This window comes from Miscanthus floridulus, chromosome 18 (assembly GCF_019320115.1).
Source record: "Miscanthus floridulus cultivar M001 chromosome 18, ASM1932011v1, whole genome shotgun sequence".
Classification (NCBI taxonomy): domain Eukaryota; kingdom Viridiplantae; phylum Streptophyta; class Magnoliopsida; order Poales; family Poaceae; genus Miscanthus; species Miscanthus floridulus.
In genome coordinates, this window is record NC_089597.1 from 111,067,833 (window position 1) to 111,086,661 (window position 18,829).

The 18,829-nt window shown below is 40.7% G+C and overlaps 3 protein-coding genes across 3 annotated transcripts; all 3 read right to left on the bottom strand.

The window, feature by feature from the left end:
- Positions 1-240: 240 nt before the first annotated feature.
- Positions 241-2,175, bottom strand: LOC136522533 (uncharacterized). The gene is made up of 2 exons (XM_066516345.1): positions 1,804-2,175; positions 241-590 (listed from the first exon to the last, which is right to left on the bottom strand). Exons 1-2 carry the CDS (start codon positions 1,991-1,993, stop codon positions 469-471), a joined length of 312 nt encoding a protein of 103 aa, XP_066372442.1. The 5' UTR covers positions 1,994-2,175; the 3' UTR covers positions 241-468.
- A 1,334-nt stretch (positions 2,176-3,509) lies between these two features.
- LOC136524375 (uncharacterized) lies at positions 3,510-5,441 on the bottom strand. The gene is made up of 8 exons (XM_066517774.1): positions 5,252-5,441; positions 5,035-5,163; positions 4,806-4,939; positions 4,644-4,719; positions 4,302-4,564; positions 4,009-4,195; positions 3,804-3,929; positions 3,510-3,728 (listed from the first exon to the last, which is right to left on the bottom strand). Exons 1-8 carry the CDS (start codon positions 5,420-5,422, stop codon positions 3,510-3,512), a joined length of 1,305 nt encoding a protein of 434 aa, XP_066373871.1. The 5' UTR covers positions 5,423-5,441.
- A 2,945-nt stretch (positions 5,442-8,386) lies between these two features.
- On the bottom strand, positions 8,387-9,250 carry LOC136524376 (uncharacterized). Its single transcript, XM_066517775.1, has one exon. The coding sequence runs from the start codon at positions 9,248-9,250 to the stop codon at positions 8,387-8,389; it is 864 nt and encodes a 287-aa protein (XP_066373872.1).
- Positions 9,251-18,829: the final 9,579 nt, after the last annotated feature.

The following is an 18,829-nucleotide window of genomic DNA, read 5'->3' on the forward strand; positions in this document are numbered from 1 at the left end:
AGCCCAATGTAGGTCTATAATTTCTTATTTATCAAAATATAATAGACAGCTCTCCTGCTTGTTCGTTTAAAAAAATCACCGCCAGAAACATTTGAAACTGTTAGGTAGCAAAAAAATTACATTCATACTCATCCACACCACTTCACTCGTGCATTTTATGCTTATGCTTATGAAGAGCAATCACAAAATGCTTCAGCAGCAACTGGTAGTTCAGAAATCAGACAAACAGGATCACATTCATAGGCTGATAGGTCAACGTTATCTCATAATGAACAACTTCACGTGGTAACACAATGTTGTGATGACACATTACGGTGGTGTTTATATGTACAGATTACTTGCCACGCTGTCGACTTTAGACAAAGGTTAGAAGGAACAAAGAATGAGACAGGTAAAAACATGTTTGCCCACATTATGTCCTTGGATAGTTGGATGAGCCAATCGAACCACGTGGGCATCATTGCTTCTTCAAATAGGAGGTATGTTGGAAAAGGAGAAACCCTTGTACCCTTTGTAAGCATAATATGCTATTCTTGTATAGTAGAACCCTGGGATGAACATTACCACACCCAAAACTGCAAACAAAATGCCTGTATCCAAAAAAAAAACAGAGCTAGAGATCAGGTCAAGAATACTAAAAGTATATTGATAATTTGTATATTTATTGTAATTCTTTTTACATAAATACTTCCTCTGTTCTTTGAATGAGGTTCGAACTGAATAGTTTGTCCTGTTTCTATTACAACAGCCCTGTCTGAAACGACAACCTTTCCAGGACGGAGGCAGTACTGACTAGTGAGCATTATATACTGGATCGGAACTTTTGAAGAGTTAAAGACTTGTGCACACTGTCAAACTATTGTATTTGGAAAAAGGCAAAATAAAAAAAATCCAACTCTGCATATTATTAAACCGTTCTTAGAAACAAATAGCATGCATCACAATGCCAGAGGATTTTGCATCCCTTGACTGAACTAAGACCCCTTTGGAATGCAGGTTGCCCTAAACAGTTTTTTTTTCCGCAGGAACATGTGGCCTTTCGAACATTGGTAGGTTTGACGTCAGTAACCATAGCTAAAAATCATTAAATGATCCCATTTGCACATAAAGCCACATTTCGTTGCTTATAATTGTAATCAAACAAATTGTTTTTTTATGACTTCAATGAAGTAGTTATCCTTGGCTCAGAGTTATATAATAAGTCTCAAACAAACTCAAGGATCTTAGTCTCCTAAAACTAGGAAAGCAAACAGAGCACACAGGTAATGCTCCAGGATCTATTGATTTTTGGCCCTAGCATACTATTTCCCATCTTTATTAGAAGACCACTCACCAGAGGTTTACTCAATCCCCATGGTTGTTTGAATCCTACTTATATGATCTGCAAGAATTGTTTGGCATGGTCTAAAAATATGATCCAAAGAGCATAACAAAAAACTAAACTTTCAGATAGGTCATCCAAAAAGAATACTTTTTCCCATCTTTATTAGGAGAAAACCTACCAGAGGTTTACAGTTGTATACATTCGACATGATTGTTTAAACTTTTATGATCTAATACAAGGAAGCATTTGGATTGTGTTCAGAAACCATGAACGTAAAACCTTCTTTCTAGTAAAAGGATCTAACCTAGATATTACAGATGCGTGGATCGACTCATCTAGGGCCCTAGAGAAAACTTAAATAATTATTGCTCCTCCCCTTCGTAATAAGTGCTAAGCCTAGCCAACCCCAAGTTCCCAACTCAGCACCCAGATCGTACGACAATGAATTGAAATCCAATCAGGTACTGGTTTTGCCTCACCGTGGGCGCGGTCGCCGCCGACTTGGTGCGCGGCCATGAAGGATCCGGCGACGACGCCGAGGACGCCGAACGCGAGGAGCGCGGCGGCAAAGGCGATTTCCTTGACTGGCGCGCCACGCGGGCCTCCCACCGCGCCGCCGACCAGGTCGTCGTCGTCGGTGATGGAGAAGGCGTGGTCCACGTACGCCATTCCGATGAATCCCGCGGCGCGGGTAAGGTGGGGACTCGCCTCGCCTGACTGCGGTACGGTGGTTTCGCGATCTGGAAGCTCGTGGAAGAATAGGGGAAAGCGCGGGAGGGGAGGAGGCGGAAGCTTGGGAGGCGGGCAAAGGCGACGATGAAGACTCAGATGGCGCTGTCGATTCTCGCGGCCGCTGCGGGGTCTTAGCTCTGGAATCTGACAGTTTTTTTTTTCCCCCAACAATTTCCCCCCTTTTCTTTATTGATCATAGGATGTGCCAATTTAGAGTTACAATATTATTTTAGGTGATGTTTAAATTCATAGGCTAAATTTTAGGGGTGTCACATCGATGTCATATGACAGTGTTCGGATAGTAATAATAAAATAAATTACATAAGTCCTCAGTAATCCGTGAGACGAATTTATTAAGCCTAATTAGCCTGTCATTAGTACAGGTTAGTGTAGCACCACCTTGTCAAATCATGGACTAATTAGGTTTAAAAAATTCGTCTGGCAAATTAGTCGCAATCTGTGTAGTTATTTTTTTAGTCTATATTTAATACTCCATACATGTGTTTAAACATATGATATTATAGGGACTAAACTTTAGGGGGAGAAACTAAACAAGACCTACAGTTTGATTATAGTGTAAGACAAGTTCATCTCAAGCCCTAGTTAGCAAAACCAGTTTTACGTTTACATTAAAGGGTCTATCTGGTTGAAGGCTTGCGGATTTACTTAGAAAGTTGCTGCTTTTTTTACCGCAAGTTTATAATAGACCTATTTGATTTGAGGTTTGTGCCTAAGAATGCTAACAAGTAAAGAGGATTATAACTAACCTATACTTCTATAAGTTGACTAAAAAATAAATGATTTTGGTTCGTACTATTATTTTCAGTTAATAAAAATTGAAATAAAATATTTATCCATGTTAAATGATATAGTTATATTTTGCACACTAATCTTTCACTAGTATAATGCCCGTGCTAACGCTAATCTTGTGATGCTCATAATTATAACCAATTTAATCTTCATAATATTACTATTACACAACAATTGTATTTGAGTCTATATATAATTTGGGAACACTTTTCATATAAGTGCACATTGTAAAGTTAGATTCTACCTAACTCCTTAATCATGTATTGCAGATTATCAGGGATGTTGTCGCTACATTCTTTTGCATTACTCGTCAAAATATTGGCCAAGAATTCCCTCAGCGAAGTTGGTAGCTGTGCATGGCAGATAACAATAAATAAGTTATTATTTTTCAATGTAGTTTATGAAACTTAGTTATGTACTATACATGCTTACATTGTTGATCGGTGGCAATCTTATGCCATCCCATGACTTCATGAAACTGTATACAAGAAAGCCTCCCAAATTCCTGCAGAAGATCAATTGTTTATTTGATGTACATAGATCAAATAACTATTTCTTTGATATGAAAGTTGAAATATATTACAAGTGATTACCAGTGTTTATTATGTGTAACCTTTGTTACACACGTAGGGTATTCTCGCTTTCAGTGATAAATATTGTTGTTCATCTTAAAATTTAACAATCCCATGGTAAGATTGAACCTTCTAGCAATAGTGTGTAATGTAGGTATATATGAATCTCTCTGATCATAACCCTTCAAGCATACATGATCTTGAAGTGGATCCATAATATGGACGATTATTTTTTGCATGTCGATTATGAATAAAGTGTATAGACCGTCTTGATAATATGGTAGTAGAATCTATAAACAAACACAGAGACCGTAAGTGGTAAATAATTTAAAAGGTTTTAAAGTAATACACAAAACACAACTTACATTGCTACATTCTTTAATATCGTACTGCTTTTTCGGCCAGCACTCAAATACTTTTTTTAATTGATCTTGGTATGCCTTGTCAATCTTGGGACAACATCGTGGATCTCGTCCAAAATGAGTTATTTCCTGATAATTATACAATTACATAATTTAAGTATGACATGTATAAACAATCTTTTAGAATGATTTATATATATCAACTTACAGCAAATTTGAGATCCATGTAGTGGAATATTTGTTTCTTCTGCGCTATGTCTTGGTTGCACGCGACCATCCAAATAGCCATATTAAAGGTTTCATGTTCCAGCTGTCTATCATCATCTAAAATATTTATAATTTGTCTAAGACTTAAAGAAATTGGATATGGTCGTGTACTTTGTATCCACTCTTTCCTGAAAACAAGGACAAGGAACAAATTACTTGCTGTAGCAATCTAGAATGGACAAAGGCAATATCTATATTAGAACAGTACGTTGTACTTTAGAATGCATGACTTACTCTAAAGTCTCATCATCGGTGATCAAGTGGAACAACCCGCAAATTGTCATCAATAGGTCTTCTCTGTTTGTCCACTTTAGCGTCCTTGTCAACTTCGTGTTACCCGACATCAAAATATCGAGGTCATCGAGCTCTTCGACAAGTTCATCTAGGTCATCGCCGGTCTTAGTCTTTTGCTCTTTATCCGGTAACCCTCTTATTTCATTTAACAGCGAGTTATATAAGATCACAGGTAGCTTGAACCTGAAGTTACTTATATCTTCCTGCAAACAGTAATTGCTTATATGCTAACCAATTAAAAAATAACTGATATGTATTAGAAGTAGATTCTTAAGTAAGTACCTGGGTTACATGGTCAGATAAAGTACTTCCGGTCCAATACTCCATATAATTAAGAAGCCATAAACCACAACTATAGCTGGGCAATATTCCAAACAATCAAATATGAGGCATATAGATAATGGTTAGGCAATGACATATACACAAAACATAAAGATATTTTACCCATCTGTTTGCATTGGGACCTTGATCTTATGTTTCATTGGCCAAGATGTCATATTGGTACCGTGTTTCCATTTACTTTGGTCCAGTTTTGTAAGCCCCGTTGCATATTTTATTAGTCTTTCCATTCCTAAGAGCTGGTATGATCAAAACACCAAGGCTAATTAAGAAACATAACAGGTACTGAAGAATTTTGAATAAATAAATATGTATACCAATTATTTAGATGTACCGTATACCAGAGATCTTCAAAGTTTGTCATATTATCTCCAAAAGAGTCCAAAACATGTATCTGGCCTAAAGAAGCGTTCACAACACCCAGGTACCAGTGAAACTTTTCAATATTGATTGGAAGGAACACCTGCAGTATTAGAGAGTTATCTAAATTATTTCTCTAGATTTGAAAGGGTAAAAAATTAGCATATGTCAAGTATTATGGTAAAGCTTACCATATCGGCATTTAAATAATTGTGTGCCCTTGTTTCAACCACTTCATCTCTATTATAGCTCAAATCCCTCTCATCTTTCTTCCCGTCAATTCGTAGCATTTGAGAAACCATTGAATTTTCCAAATATACATCTCCACCATCTCTATGAAGTAGGTGTTCTTCATGCCGCATCAATTCGATATACAAACTTATGACCTACAAGTTTTTAATTTGTCATTAAAAGATTGGCAGATAGTTTGTATGGACACTATGTAATGCAGAAGCAGTGTTAAACATGCTTACCGCGCCATTGACTTGGTCATTCGACTTAAAAAGGCAATCTAGGTCATCCCTGCATCCCCAAGCATCATTGATTCTGACAAGTTTATGATCTATACTTTTTCCTTTCATGTATTCAATGACCTCATCATCTTGTTTCGTAGACACATAATCTATAAAGGTATCATTTTATATTATTATTAGTAATAAGTAATTAATTATTTAAATTAAAGAAGTAAGTTTCAATTAATGATGGCTCACCTTGAGTCATGATTTGTGCATTGTTTGATTTCTTTGGCTTATTATACCGAGGCAACGCCGTCACATCATCGTCAGCACGCATCATATGTTGTGCCTTTTGTAGTACTGGCGTTTGTACGGCATCGTCGTTGACCTGTACTTCTCTCGCTTCCTCCCTAATAATGATCTGCAGATGCAATATATAATATCAGTTTGAGATTCCATATTTGTACATTTTGTACGCAATGGCCCACTCGGACAAAATATGAGAGGAGATTTGTGTTGCTTAAGAGTTCGTTGTGTACGTCATCCTCATGAGCACGCTTCCGCTTCTTGTCTTCGCATCTTTCTTGATCGACATCTACATCAATATAGCTCCACTTTAGTACATTAGCATCTAAATAAATGCCTTATTTCATATTGAAAAGTAGCATGATGATGTTGTGCTAATTTGGCTCACCAGAAGTAGGAAATGCATCAATACGGACCGTACATTTGACAGTACACATGAGAATATATGCATCATTTCTGTGTAGCCAATCTGTGAGTTGTACGGACTGATCAGTGAGGTTCATCATAAACGAGGAAATGGGTGAAATTATTATTAAAGGCTCGGATATTTCTGACCTTCGGGTGAGGATGGCCGAACTATTATTTCGGTGGTGTTGTTGTCCAACGTTTCTTGGCTAGAGGCTACAATTCTTGACTCACTCTCTATATACTTTTTAATCTCTACAGATGAGCAAAGTATTATTTAATAATAATTTGGGAGCCAAATCTATGAGGTTGCAATGATGATTAATCATACATAGCTTAAATAAATTTACTAAAAGTAGTAATCGAACATAGCTTATAAATTTATTACAAGTAAAAGTATTTAGAGTAATTCACCTGAGTTATCTAGTGTCGGAAACTTTTCAGCTTTGGGCGAGGATGGCGGAACTATTATTTCGGCATTCTCTTTGTTCTACCTTTCTTGGCTAGAGGCTTCGATTGTTGCCTCACCCTCTACTATTTTGACATTATCTTAATATGATCAAAGCAATATATTAAATAATGTACTTAAATTTAAAAGATTAGCATAATTAAACATAGATTAAATTTAATAAAGGTAGGAACCAAACATAGTTTAAATTGGCAAGTACAAAGATTTAGAGGAATTCACCTGAATCGTGCATTCAGGTTGCAAATGGCAATCTAATCGGGCATTCAGGCTGCAGGAAATGATAAGGCAGAGATCAGAGGGAAATACTAATAACCTGTACAAATCGCCGGCACGGTCGAGGTGTCCGTCTCCGTGGTGTTGCCGACCTCGATCACGTCCTTCATCACGGCGGTGGACAAAGCCTTGTCGCCGGGGTCGCCCGGGGACTGTGCTGAGCGACAGGTGGTAGATGCGTGTGTTGCTAGCGATGAGGATGCAGAAGCCGTAGTAGCGGCGTCGCACGCGGAGGTACGGCCACGCCTTGCCGTTGACGACGATGTTGTTGACGAAGTACGCCGGCTGCCAGGTAAGTCCTCTTGGTTGGGGTTTGTCGCTGGTTCCGCTGACGAGGAGTACTGGCACGGGCATTATACACTCCAAGTATGAATGCATACGTCCTAAAAACTGTAATGTGCACATATATACATATACACTCCAGCGTATAGATCCGCTTTGTGCGTTAATAGTTATCCGGCCAGGTGCACCTTCGATGATTATTAAATAATATTCAGGGGCTTGCATGATTATAAGGTGCGTTGGGGGCGGGCGGCGTTGATCGCGACGGCTGTTCTGGCGCGCTGCGGTGTGGGCATATGCGGCAGGTGCGTTGGGGGTGGGCGGCGTTCATCGCGGCGGTTGTTCTGGCGCAGCGGTGTGGGCATATGCGGCAGCCCACATCCCGCCCCTTGGTCTGCGGGCTCATTTGGCGGCCCGCATGAGGTAGCTTGCATGCGTACTGCTAGCGATGGACCAATGCCCAACGGATCGATTGGATGCTGGGCGGCGGCGAGCGCGTGTACCTTTGATGTACACAGTAACTAAGCCGATTGGAGGTATAACACGTTGGCCAATGTGCCTTATTAGCCCAAACGTTGTTTGTGCAAGGGATATACTAATATGATTTTTTTCACAATTCATAACTCAATTTTTTATACATATCCATCAAGGAGAAAAAACTGCATGAGAAATATAACGGTAGTTGCACCGTGTCTAGCACAACCAGTTCTTCTAATAACGTCACGATTTCTTATGGTAATTCATTAGATATAAGTGAATATATCCAAATGCTAAAAGTTAAGCTATAAGACAATGAACCATGTATCGTTTGGAACCCTAAACATAATACATGCAACTCACGTCCGCAGCATTTTAGAACACCGGTCATTGGACATAGGGAAACCCATGGCAACCAAATGCATATTCGAAGAAAGATGGTGAGATACAGAAGGCTGCATCCGCTCCAAGCCTCCAATGCTCCAAATCTGGATGGGAACCTATTCCTATAACCAAATGGATGCAGATATTAGAACATCAATTATTATTCGAAAATGAACTTATATTAACACACCACTAATGAACTTATATTAATGCCCATAAAATGAAATAAAATGTGATTCACAAAAATAAAATCGTTTGAGTATACCCACCGTTAATCAACAGTTGATGACTTCTTTATAAACAATATTCTTGGTTAAAACTATATTATTGGTGAAGTTCCTTGTGGAATCCAATTCCTGTTTTGGTTTAACCAAAACTCTTGTCGTTGATCTTGACACACCCCTCGACAATGCAACATATAGTTGTCCATGTGAGAACACAGGTTCTGGAAGATAGATCCCAACATTTGGGATGGTTTGCCCTTGCGCTTTGTTGATGGTCATTGCAAAACTCAACCTAATTGGGAATTGTTTCCTCTTGAGCTCGAAAGGGAGTGAAATATCATCGGATGGAGACATAGGGATCCTAGTTATGAACACCCTCTTTCCTTGATGTTGCCCACCAGTGATTTCTGCATCAATTGCATTGTCTTGCAATCCTCTAACCATTAGTCTTGTTCCATTGCACAAGCCATTGTTAGGATCAAGATTGCATAGTAGGATAATAGGACAGTTGGTTTTTAATATGAGCACATGGGGAGGGAGACCATTTGGAGTAATGGAGTTCAGAAACTCAATTGGGTAGTTGTTTATTGAATCATCATCAACAGAGTCAAAGCTATGATAAACCTTCTCCTCACCTGGAAACATGGCAATCATCTTTGAGTTCAGTTGATCAACATGCTCATTTTTAGTTGAAAGGATGGCACGTGTGCTCATATATTTGACTGATCTGGCATTTTCCTCAAGTGATGGGAAAACATGCTGAATGAGCCTGCTTATGGAATCATCACTATCACCAGTATATGGAATCACAATATCTTTCGGTAGGCGAACATAATCCTCTCCAATGGTTTCTTCAGTTCCATTACCAATTCTAAGTAGGTAACTTGAAAACCAGGGGTCAGTTTGAGCCCTCATGTTACGTGTCAATCTTATCTTCCTTATACTGTCCCACAAATAAGATCTTTGCAATGACGCATCAGTTACTTGTGCTCTATTTCCACGTGGAACCACTGGAAGCACCTATCTAAAATCTCCTCCAAACACCATGATCTTACCCCCAAATGGCACGGAATAGTTCATAAGATCTTGCAGAGACCTATCAAGACACTCAACCGCTTGACGCCTTGTCATAGCAGCTTCGTCCCATATAATCAAGGACGCCCTACGGAGCAACTCTGCGGGGCCGTCCTGCTTTGAAAAGGTGCACGTGCTATTCTCCTTCAGTGTAATTGGGACTTTCAATCTAGAGTGTGCTGTCCGCCCTCCAGGCAATATTGATGCTGCTATGCCAGAAGTTGCAGTAGCAATTCCTATTAATCCCTCTGAGCGCACTCTCGCGAGAATTGCCTTGTATAGGAATGTTTTTCCTGTTCCTCCTGGACCATCAACGAAGAACACTCGGCTCTTGTTATTCAACACATGATGTATGATTTCATCAAATCCTGCTCGTTGTTCCATGTTAAGAGATTTATATAAATCTAAATCTTCTTGGTCTACATGTATGGAAAGCTCCTCTCTGACCTCTCTCATAATGTCATTGGAAAAATCAACTGCTTTTGATAGAAAATAATAGAACGTCAGTTTTCATTGATGCAACATTTTTAATTAGGCTATGAAAAAAAAACCAATTATTAAAAGTAGAATTTCGTTTGCATGAAAATTACCTGCATCATTGAGCTTGGGAAGATCAAATTTTCCAATATCCTTGCCCATTGACTGCATCATTTCTCTAATATCTCTCAGCACCATTTGCTCGACAGCACTTGAGTTAGGATTGTCTCTTTTATAATCCTCAGACAATGAATCCTTGTGCTTCTCCCATAGCTCACGTACGTTGGTGGCCTCACAAAATACAAGAATAGTTGCAAATAATCTCCGTAGTGCAGCTAGCATTTGAAAAGTGGCACCATCACTCAAGGCGTCATCAAGGGACTTATCTGTCTCAACGAGACCTCTCTTTTCACATGATTCTCTGAATGTAGAGTATGTGATACCATTCACTGTTCTTAAATCCTCATACGAGGTTGCACCTCTTACATGGTTTAGAAGCACTCTTAAGAAATATCTCTCCCCCTCTGTCGGGTGCGCATACACAATCCTCCCAATCTGTCCTAGCCTGGTCTTCCTTCTCTGCCAGACCTTGCGCTTGGGGATCCACCGATAATGTTCTGGGAACTCCCTATATAATAATGTCCTTGCATAACTGTCAGCACGATTCATCTTGAAATATTCCGTGAGAGTAGTCATAGTGGAAGATGGCTTATTGATGACATCTTCTAGGTTTTCAGACTCCTCCATAGTGACAGATTGCATGTTTGGTAGATATAATTGGAGCTGCAAAACAGAGGGACATACTCCAAAAAGATGAAAACAAAAAATCCTATATACAGCTTCAGGAGGTGATATGTATCTAGCATCCCGGTACCTATGGATCTCATTGATAACTCCAGCAGGTTCAACTGAGAATGAAGCACGGTCGTGGCCTTTGTATACATATTTAAACAGGTACTTACAAGCTTTGATGCTTGCGCATGCTTCAACGTTCATGTGGCAATTATACCTCATAAGGAGTCCAAGATTGTATGGAACCACCCACCGGTTGTCTAACTCAGCCCCTCTTATTTTCACTCGACGTCCATCGTCTCTCCTCCTATACAAAGGATATGAATCATTCCCCTGTCGTGTTGCATCACAAAATTGACGAGGAAACTGAAACCGACATGCTCCATCAACCATACAAGGACACCTTCTATTCAAGACGCCACACGGTCCATGCAACATATGCTTAATCACAAGTCCGTGCAACACAGGATACTTGTCTTTGTCTGGTATCTCAGCACAAATAGCCTTGTCATAATCATCAGGGTTTGTCAACTTACTTCCTGATTTCATAATCAATAGGATGTGTTCATGGGGCAAGCCTCTTTTTTGAAATTCCATGACATGCACATATGCTGCAACATCTCCAAAGTATTTTTTCTTGGTCAATAAATCCATCAATGATCGTAACTTGGCCCTGTATACTCTTGAAACCAGGTCTGGTCTGTCTTGTGGCTCTTGACCAGGTTCAAGATTTTATGTGATCTCTTGCCATTGCGGATTGCATGTCATTGTGATGAAATAATCTGGTCTGCCAAAACATTGCACAATGGCCATTGCGTTAAGGTACCGCCGCATCATGTCACGATCACCACCCGGGAAAGAACGCGGCAACACAATTCTCTTTCCAACTTCCAAAGCTCTAGTCTCTCCGTTAGAAACTACATCAACAAGGCCCTACATGAAGTAGTGCAATAAACACAGTTAGAACGATTATTTAATTGGATGAACATATATACGATATATATAATAATGAATATATATAATGTACAGGAATAAAAATTTGTATGGAGAGCATTTCCCTCACCTGATATAGTTCAACCCGTATGAGTTTCTGGTTTGCCGGGTTAGAATACCAATCAAGCCTCATAGACTCTATCTTGATATACATGTCGACAGCCCACTGCTGGAAAAGTCGTCCTCCGAATAACAAGATGTTAAAAAGACCCCTTCTAACTTGCATTAAGAAACAATAGTATTCTCGGGCAGTCACAAATTTTCCAGATTGATTTTCCTCCATAAGGCTACTTAAGTATTCAACTTGCTGTATGTCAGCGTCATGTTCAGCATCATCTGTGTATGGTTTCAAATTATTAGAAAAAAATGAGTATCGAGTGGAGACAGGTTTGAATTGATTTCTTATAATAATACAAGGATATTAAACCTGTAGGCTCGTGCTCAGCAGTAGTAGCTTGAACGGTTGATGATCCACTATATGGCATAAATTTATTCCAACCAGTCTCACCCCTAGGATTAAAGAAAGGATATGACAATGGATCATAACAACCATGATATGCCTTGATATACATTGGGCGGTCTCCTCTTGCATACACAAGCACACTCCTATCAAAACATCTTTGGGGGTCATCTCCTTCGGTCCAGATAGCACCAACCTGGGAGGATGTTGGTGCATTGTACCTCTTAGGCACAAGGATCAACGAAACAAGAACAATTAGAATACTTATTAAGGTAGTACTTACAGTATCTGAGGATATTGTAGTGTGTTAGACGCGTACCTCCGCTGGTCAGGCGTGACATTAGTATTTAGTTCAATGACGTAGTTATCAAGATTTGGAATGGCTCCAACCCGCTGGAAGGTCTGAACATACGGATTGTCCTCCAATATCATCAGAATATTTCTAATGAGGTTTATGTCAAGGTCAGGAGATCTCCGTGTTCTGTGTGTTAACCCTGCATCTGTCGTATCGTAAAAGTAGAGCTGCATGTGTCGCGGGCCCTTGGAACCCGGGACCAAATGATCAAGACGATGGTACAAAGAACCTTGCACCCGGAATGTATAGATACCAGTGCCTGCTGCGGTGGCAACTCGTCGATCCAAGGTAACCCCAAGGGTTGTGAAAGAGAAATGAGAGTTGAAGTAATGTATGTGTTTTCTAAAATATTTTGCATCGACATCTACCTGGCTAGTAAATAACCTCTTTAATTCAGTTGGCACTTCAGGAATATGCACATGAATCTTTCCCTTTCGGCAACAAAATCCTGGTGGTTCATATTCGAACCGTATAGCCCCACAATACCTGCAATCAGGTACCTTTCTCAAAATATGGTGCCGATCTGGTAAATCCTTGTAGACGTAGTCGTAAGGATCGTCGGTGTCAGTATGACCAGGTATACGGTAAGATTCGAATCCTTCATCTGCATGGAAATTAAGGATCAGATGCAAATGGACATGGTAAAACTATTTAAACACACTAATTCTGGACTTCAGTACATTTCCGTAAGTACCTTCCCCGTGAAATTGCCTCGCTTCATCGTCGTCACTCTGATCTTCCATGTATTCCGCTTGTAAGTAAGGAACTGCACAGTCAGCCAAAATGATTCATATTATAGTGTACTTTTTCCGTGTTCTAAATTAGATTAATATTAAAAAGGAACCCACCTTCCTCTTCATCTGAATCAGGCTGTTCATTGTGTGCTGGCTCAAACAAGGTACTGTCATATTCATGTACCTCATCGGTGTTCCCATTGTACCGTTGGAGCGGCGGTGGTAGCCCTGCAGTAGGTCATGGACCATACGTTAGTTGTGGTTATTAGACCAAGGTGGGTGTAATAGAGCAGTGCCGTACAAACCTGTCCATTGGGCATTGGTTAGAGTAGCCTGCATGGATGGAGGTGTACTATTTCTATTATCCCTTGTATACAATGCCATTTTGGTCAATACTTCATGTTTTTTAGAGTCATCCATATTATTGTACCACTCTCTTCTTCTCAAAAGCCTGTCTCCACTTGAACTGGACCCTGCTCAGGTTTGTTCCGTGCATTTATTAACTCATTAAAATAGATTCATAAAAAATAAGTACCATGTAAATGTCTAACCGTCATCAAAATGCTGACTCACCTGGACCATGGTGGAATTCAGTAGACTGCTGACGTGCATTATTTCCATACATTTGATGACTCCTGATGTAATTATCATTTCGATGCAACCATTCTGGAGACCGACGAGGGTTTTCATTGTCTTTGTGTTGAAGCGAAGATGCACCACTCAAAATTGCTGAGGCCGCAGTCGGAATGGGTGTGTGTAGCCTTATTCCAGAGTAGGTCCCTGTAGCTTCCCTGTCACAGAAATTCACCGCTGCGGCAGGATGAAATCTTTCCGCCGAGGGCGGGACAACTGTCGATGGATTTGTCCTGTTTGTTGTCAACTTTCCTCCTCCAACGGTGTTAGTATGTGGATATTGTCCTTCTATTGCTGTCAAGGGGCATAATTAAAAACAAGATGCGCAGCTAGGAGATGTAGCCACGTTCTAAATAGCGTATTGTTACCTCCCGAAGATCGTGTTTGATCCGGTGGGTTTGAAAGTGCACTTGATTCAGCCTTCCGCCGCGCACGATACTCACGTGCCTTCCTATTTATTTCCTCCCTTTCCTCGTCAGTTTGTTCAGCCCTTCTCCTTGCGCGGTACTCCCGTTGTTTCCTATTTCTTTCCTCCCTCTTGCGATCTTCATCAGTGCAAGCTGTTCGGAATGGTGGTGTCATATATATACATGGTGTTGTTTGTATGTATGTTAATTTGGTTAATCACGTACATGGGGTTTGGATGTTTGTTATATCGCTGAAGGCAGTGCGTCCATCTGTTGGCGTCTCCATTGTCAAGTTGATGAATAGCTTCCCTGTTCAGGTCAATGAAAAATGGAATGTTAGAACTCAGATAGAAAGTTGAGGGTAGCACTACAAAAGTTGGGGTGAAAGAGTGTTGTCTGTAGGCGGAACTATTATTTCGGCATTCTCTTTGTTCTGCCTTTCTTGGCTAGAGGCTTCGATTGTTGCCTCACCCTCTACTATTTCGACATTATCTTAATATGATCAAAGCAATATTAAATAATGTACTTAAATTTAAAAGATTAGCATAATTAAACATAGATTAAATTTAATAAAGGTAGGAACCAAACATAGTTTAAATTGACAAGTACAAAGATTTAGAGGAATTCACCTGAATCGTGCATTCAGGTTGCAAATGGCAATCTAATCGGGCATTCAGGTTGCAGGAAATGATAAGGCGGAGATCAGATGGAAATACTAATAACCTGTACAAGTCATCGACACGGTCGAGGTGTCCGTCTCCGTGGTGTTGCCGACCTCGATCACGTCCTTCATCACGGCGGTGGACAAAGCCTTGTCGCCGGGGTCGCCTGGGGACTGTGCTGAGCGACAGGTGGTAGATGCGCGCGTTGCTGGCGATGAGGATGCAGAAGCCGTAGCAGCGGCGTCGCACGCGGAGGTACGGCCACGCCTTGCCGTTGACGATGTTGTTGACGAAGTACGCCGGCTGCCAGGTTAGTCCTCTTGGTTGGGGTTTGTCGCTGGTTCCGCTGATGAGGAGTACTGAAAATAGAAAAATAGAAAATTAGAACCCTATCAGTCTATCACGGTAATATGGAGTTTAGAAAAAATTACCTGTAGCCTACGGCCTGTTCCTATGTGGCTTGATGAATTAAATAATAATTAAATTAATGGATCAACTATTGGCTTCGGTCGCTTGATGCCTGTACTGTATGGATTGGATTGCAAGGTCGAATAGAAAATTGAAGTTGTCAGATGAGATCAAACAAACACCACCGAGCCCTATAACTGAATATTGATGAACTCAAATCACTTACCACCGGGGCGGCAGGGAGTCAGGCCTTCAGGGACAGAGAGGGACCGCAGCGCCGCTACGTTTGCGGCCGCCCGCTGGGGATCACGATCACGGGATTACGGCTTACGCCTTACGCCTTACGGGAATTGAGAACGCCGGAACGGCCACATCGGCGCGGACGTGCTGCGGCGAGGCTTCGTAGGTGCGGAGGCAGGAGATCGAGCAGAGGCGGACTCCGCGTGGAAAGAGCCGCGGATTTCTCGTGCGTCAATTTTTCTCGCGTCAATATTCCTTTTTCCGCGACTCATGGAGGGGGAGGAGGAATACCATACAAAATATGCTTTGGATCATGCGTGAGTAATGAGAGAGAATATTGAGGATAAATCTGGGCGGTTGATTCGAATGTGGTTGGTTTTGTGTGTATAATTATTGGGGTGCATTTAGGATGGCCATCTCAGCGGGGGACGCTTTTCTGGGTGGACCAAGCGAAGAAAACTTGGTGCATTAGTAGGGTAGATAAGAAATACGTATGGTGCCAATACATCTTTTTAATTCATACATATGACTAGTATACACTATGACTCACTAAATAGATGGTGTAGATTTGCTTATCTTTTTAGTTATAATATAGAATAGAAAATTTCTCTCATACATATATTTAATGTAAAGATCGTCACATAATCTGATGAAAAGTATCAATATTTTCATAACTACCCTTTTTCATTGTTTCTTAAGTGGCCAACAACAATTAATAGATAACTAAAAAGAAAATCGTACTAGGCAATTATACCAATATGGCATGATTTACTTGTGAGGATTTTTTTCGCGTAGAGTTTGTGTATATAGTGTACCATTATTAAATAGCTACAGTAGACAATGTAAAGAAATATGTTGACTAGTTTGGTGATTAAGGTATAGGCAAGCAAACATCATAGACGATAGAACTAGTGAATAATTTCCTCTCCTCTGAGATTGAAGCCATTTCTGTGATGCCTTTGTTTACTACTGCTTCTGTACAATTTTATGGACTTAAACGCTTTTGGCTTGAATAAATTTTGTTATAAGTTCTACTTATTCTTGGGCTTTTACTCGAGGGTGAGAAAATTTTCACCTTTACTCCCTCCGTCCCCGAATATAAGACATGCACATATTTCAATATTCAAGCTTTATTATCATTGACTAATAATTAGTCTATCAAAAGTTTGTATTATAAAAATAGTTACATTAGATTTGTATTTAGAAATACTTTCTAATGATCAAACTTATATTCCTATAAAGTATATAGTATAAGAGAAATTATAGGTTAAAATATATTTTTTAGATCACACCAAGGGGTGTTCGGCTGGTATGGTTGTGGAGGAATTTGGATGGTTTGGAGGAATTCTGAAGAAATTTGTGAGAGGAAAATACTGTTTCGGATAAAAAAAAAGCGAATCAAGCCGGGTTTAAGAGCACGCGAACGGGGCCCAAGTCAAATCACGCCATATATTCGAAGAGTAAACAGGCCCCATCCACCGGCCCAGGCTCACTGTGCCCCTTCTCTAGCGCCCGGGCAATGCCCCATGACTCTCTGAACATACCTCTAAACACATGAAACACTTAAATACAACATAAGTCTGAAAGCAGATGGAATATTTAGAACATACACTTACAACATATGTGTGAAACATATGCAATATCTAGATAAAACGCTTGCAACTTGCAATATGAAAACACTTAGTGCAATATAAGACTGAAACAACTGAAATATTTCGAGTGTGAAACATGTACAACATCCAGATAAAAATGCTTGCAACATACTACCTTTGTCCCCAAAAGAATGTAACTATGGTATGCGTGCTAGTTAAAGTGTTTCGCGTTTGACCAAGTTTTTAGTAAATAATATTTACATTTATGGCTCCAAATCAATTTATTATGAACATACATTCTATAATTAATCTAATGGTATTTATTTGATATTGTAAATATTTATATTTTTTATTTATAATTGGTCAAACTTGGTATATTAAAACATGACACTGTTCCAGAATTGTATTCTTTTGGGGATGAAGGGAATATGCCTGAAATAGATTAAACATTTTGAATAAACGCTTGCAAGTTGCAACACACTTCTGAAACACTTGCAACATATGCAACATCCCAATCTACTTTTGCAACATTCATATGAAACACTTGCAACATACCTCTGATAACATCGAAACACTTGAAATATACATTTGCCTCGGAGTGGGAGCCGGCGCCAAGCGGCAGCGCGCGAGCACCACCGCCACGCTTCGTGGGTGCCCTTGGCTCGGTGGGGGCCGACCTGAGGTGTGCGACGCTGCCCTGCCCGATCTCGTCCACATCGCTAGATGCCATCACCGAGGAAGGATGCGGACCGAGCTCTGTGGAAAGGAAGAGAGGCAGAGGCCGATTAGTCGCCGCTCTTAGCCCGAGATGCCGTCGGAGAGGGACGGAAGCGGTTGGGCGGGAGCGACGAACTGAAGCCGCGCGATGGTCGGTGAACTACGGTGGAGAGGGAGGAAGGCGGCCATTGGCGCTCAAGTGAGGTGGATATGAAGGATGGCAGCTGACCAGCCGCGGTCAAGAGTGCCACGGGAGCGCGGTCATGGTGGAGCGTGGAATTGAAATTCGGTGGCGAGTGGGGATTAGGAAATGACGTTTCTAGAGACCCATAAATGAAGAAGACAGATGGAGTTTTTTTTTATCAAACGGCCGATCGGACGAGGCATCCGGGATAGTGAGTCGTTCGTACCGTCATGGCCCACGGCAACGGGGCGTCCGGATGATGGGACGTCCGGACACTAGCATTTCCGTTGATCATGATACGTGGTGTTGGAGATCGAAGACCAAGAAAGTGTATTGGAACTGCAATGTTTTTAGTTTAAGCGGGGTTGCTCCGTCGTCGTCTGAATTTTGGATTGAAGCGACAAAGCTAAAAGTGTAATTTTCCAAACATCATCCGGGACGGATAATGATGATGATTTTCGTCCCCTTCGTCCGTTAAAGACTTGCAGCCTGTTCGTTTGGCTGAGCTTGTTCGTTGCTGGATCGTGAAGAAGTACCGCTGGCTAGTTTGGTGTGAGAGAAAAATACTGTTTCGGCTCGAAATTTACGACCGTTTATGAGGGAATAATCCCAGCCGAACAGGCTGTTGGAGTTGTGATGATCATTTTGATATAACATTTAAAAAAACAGTTTTTCTGTGTGAGGAAGCACGGATAATGGCTGCTTTCGACTACAAGGTGTACGTTGGGTGCGTATGTAAGACTTGTCGCTCGCGCAACAGCCGAAT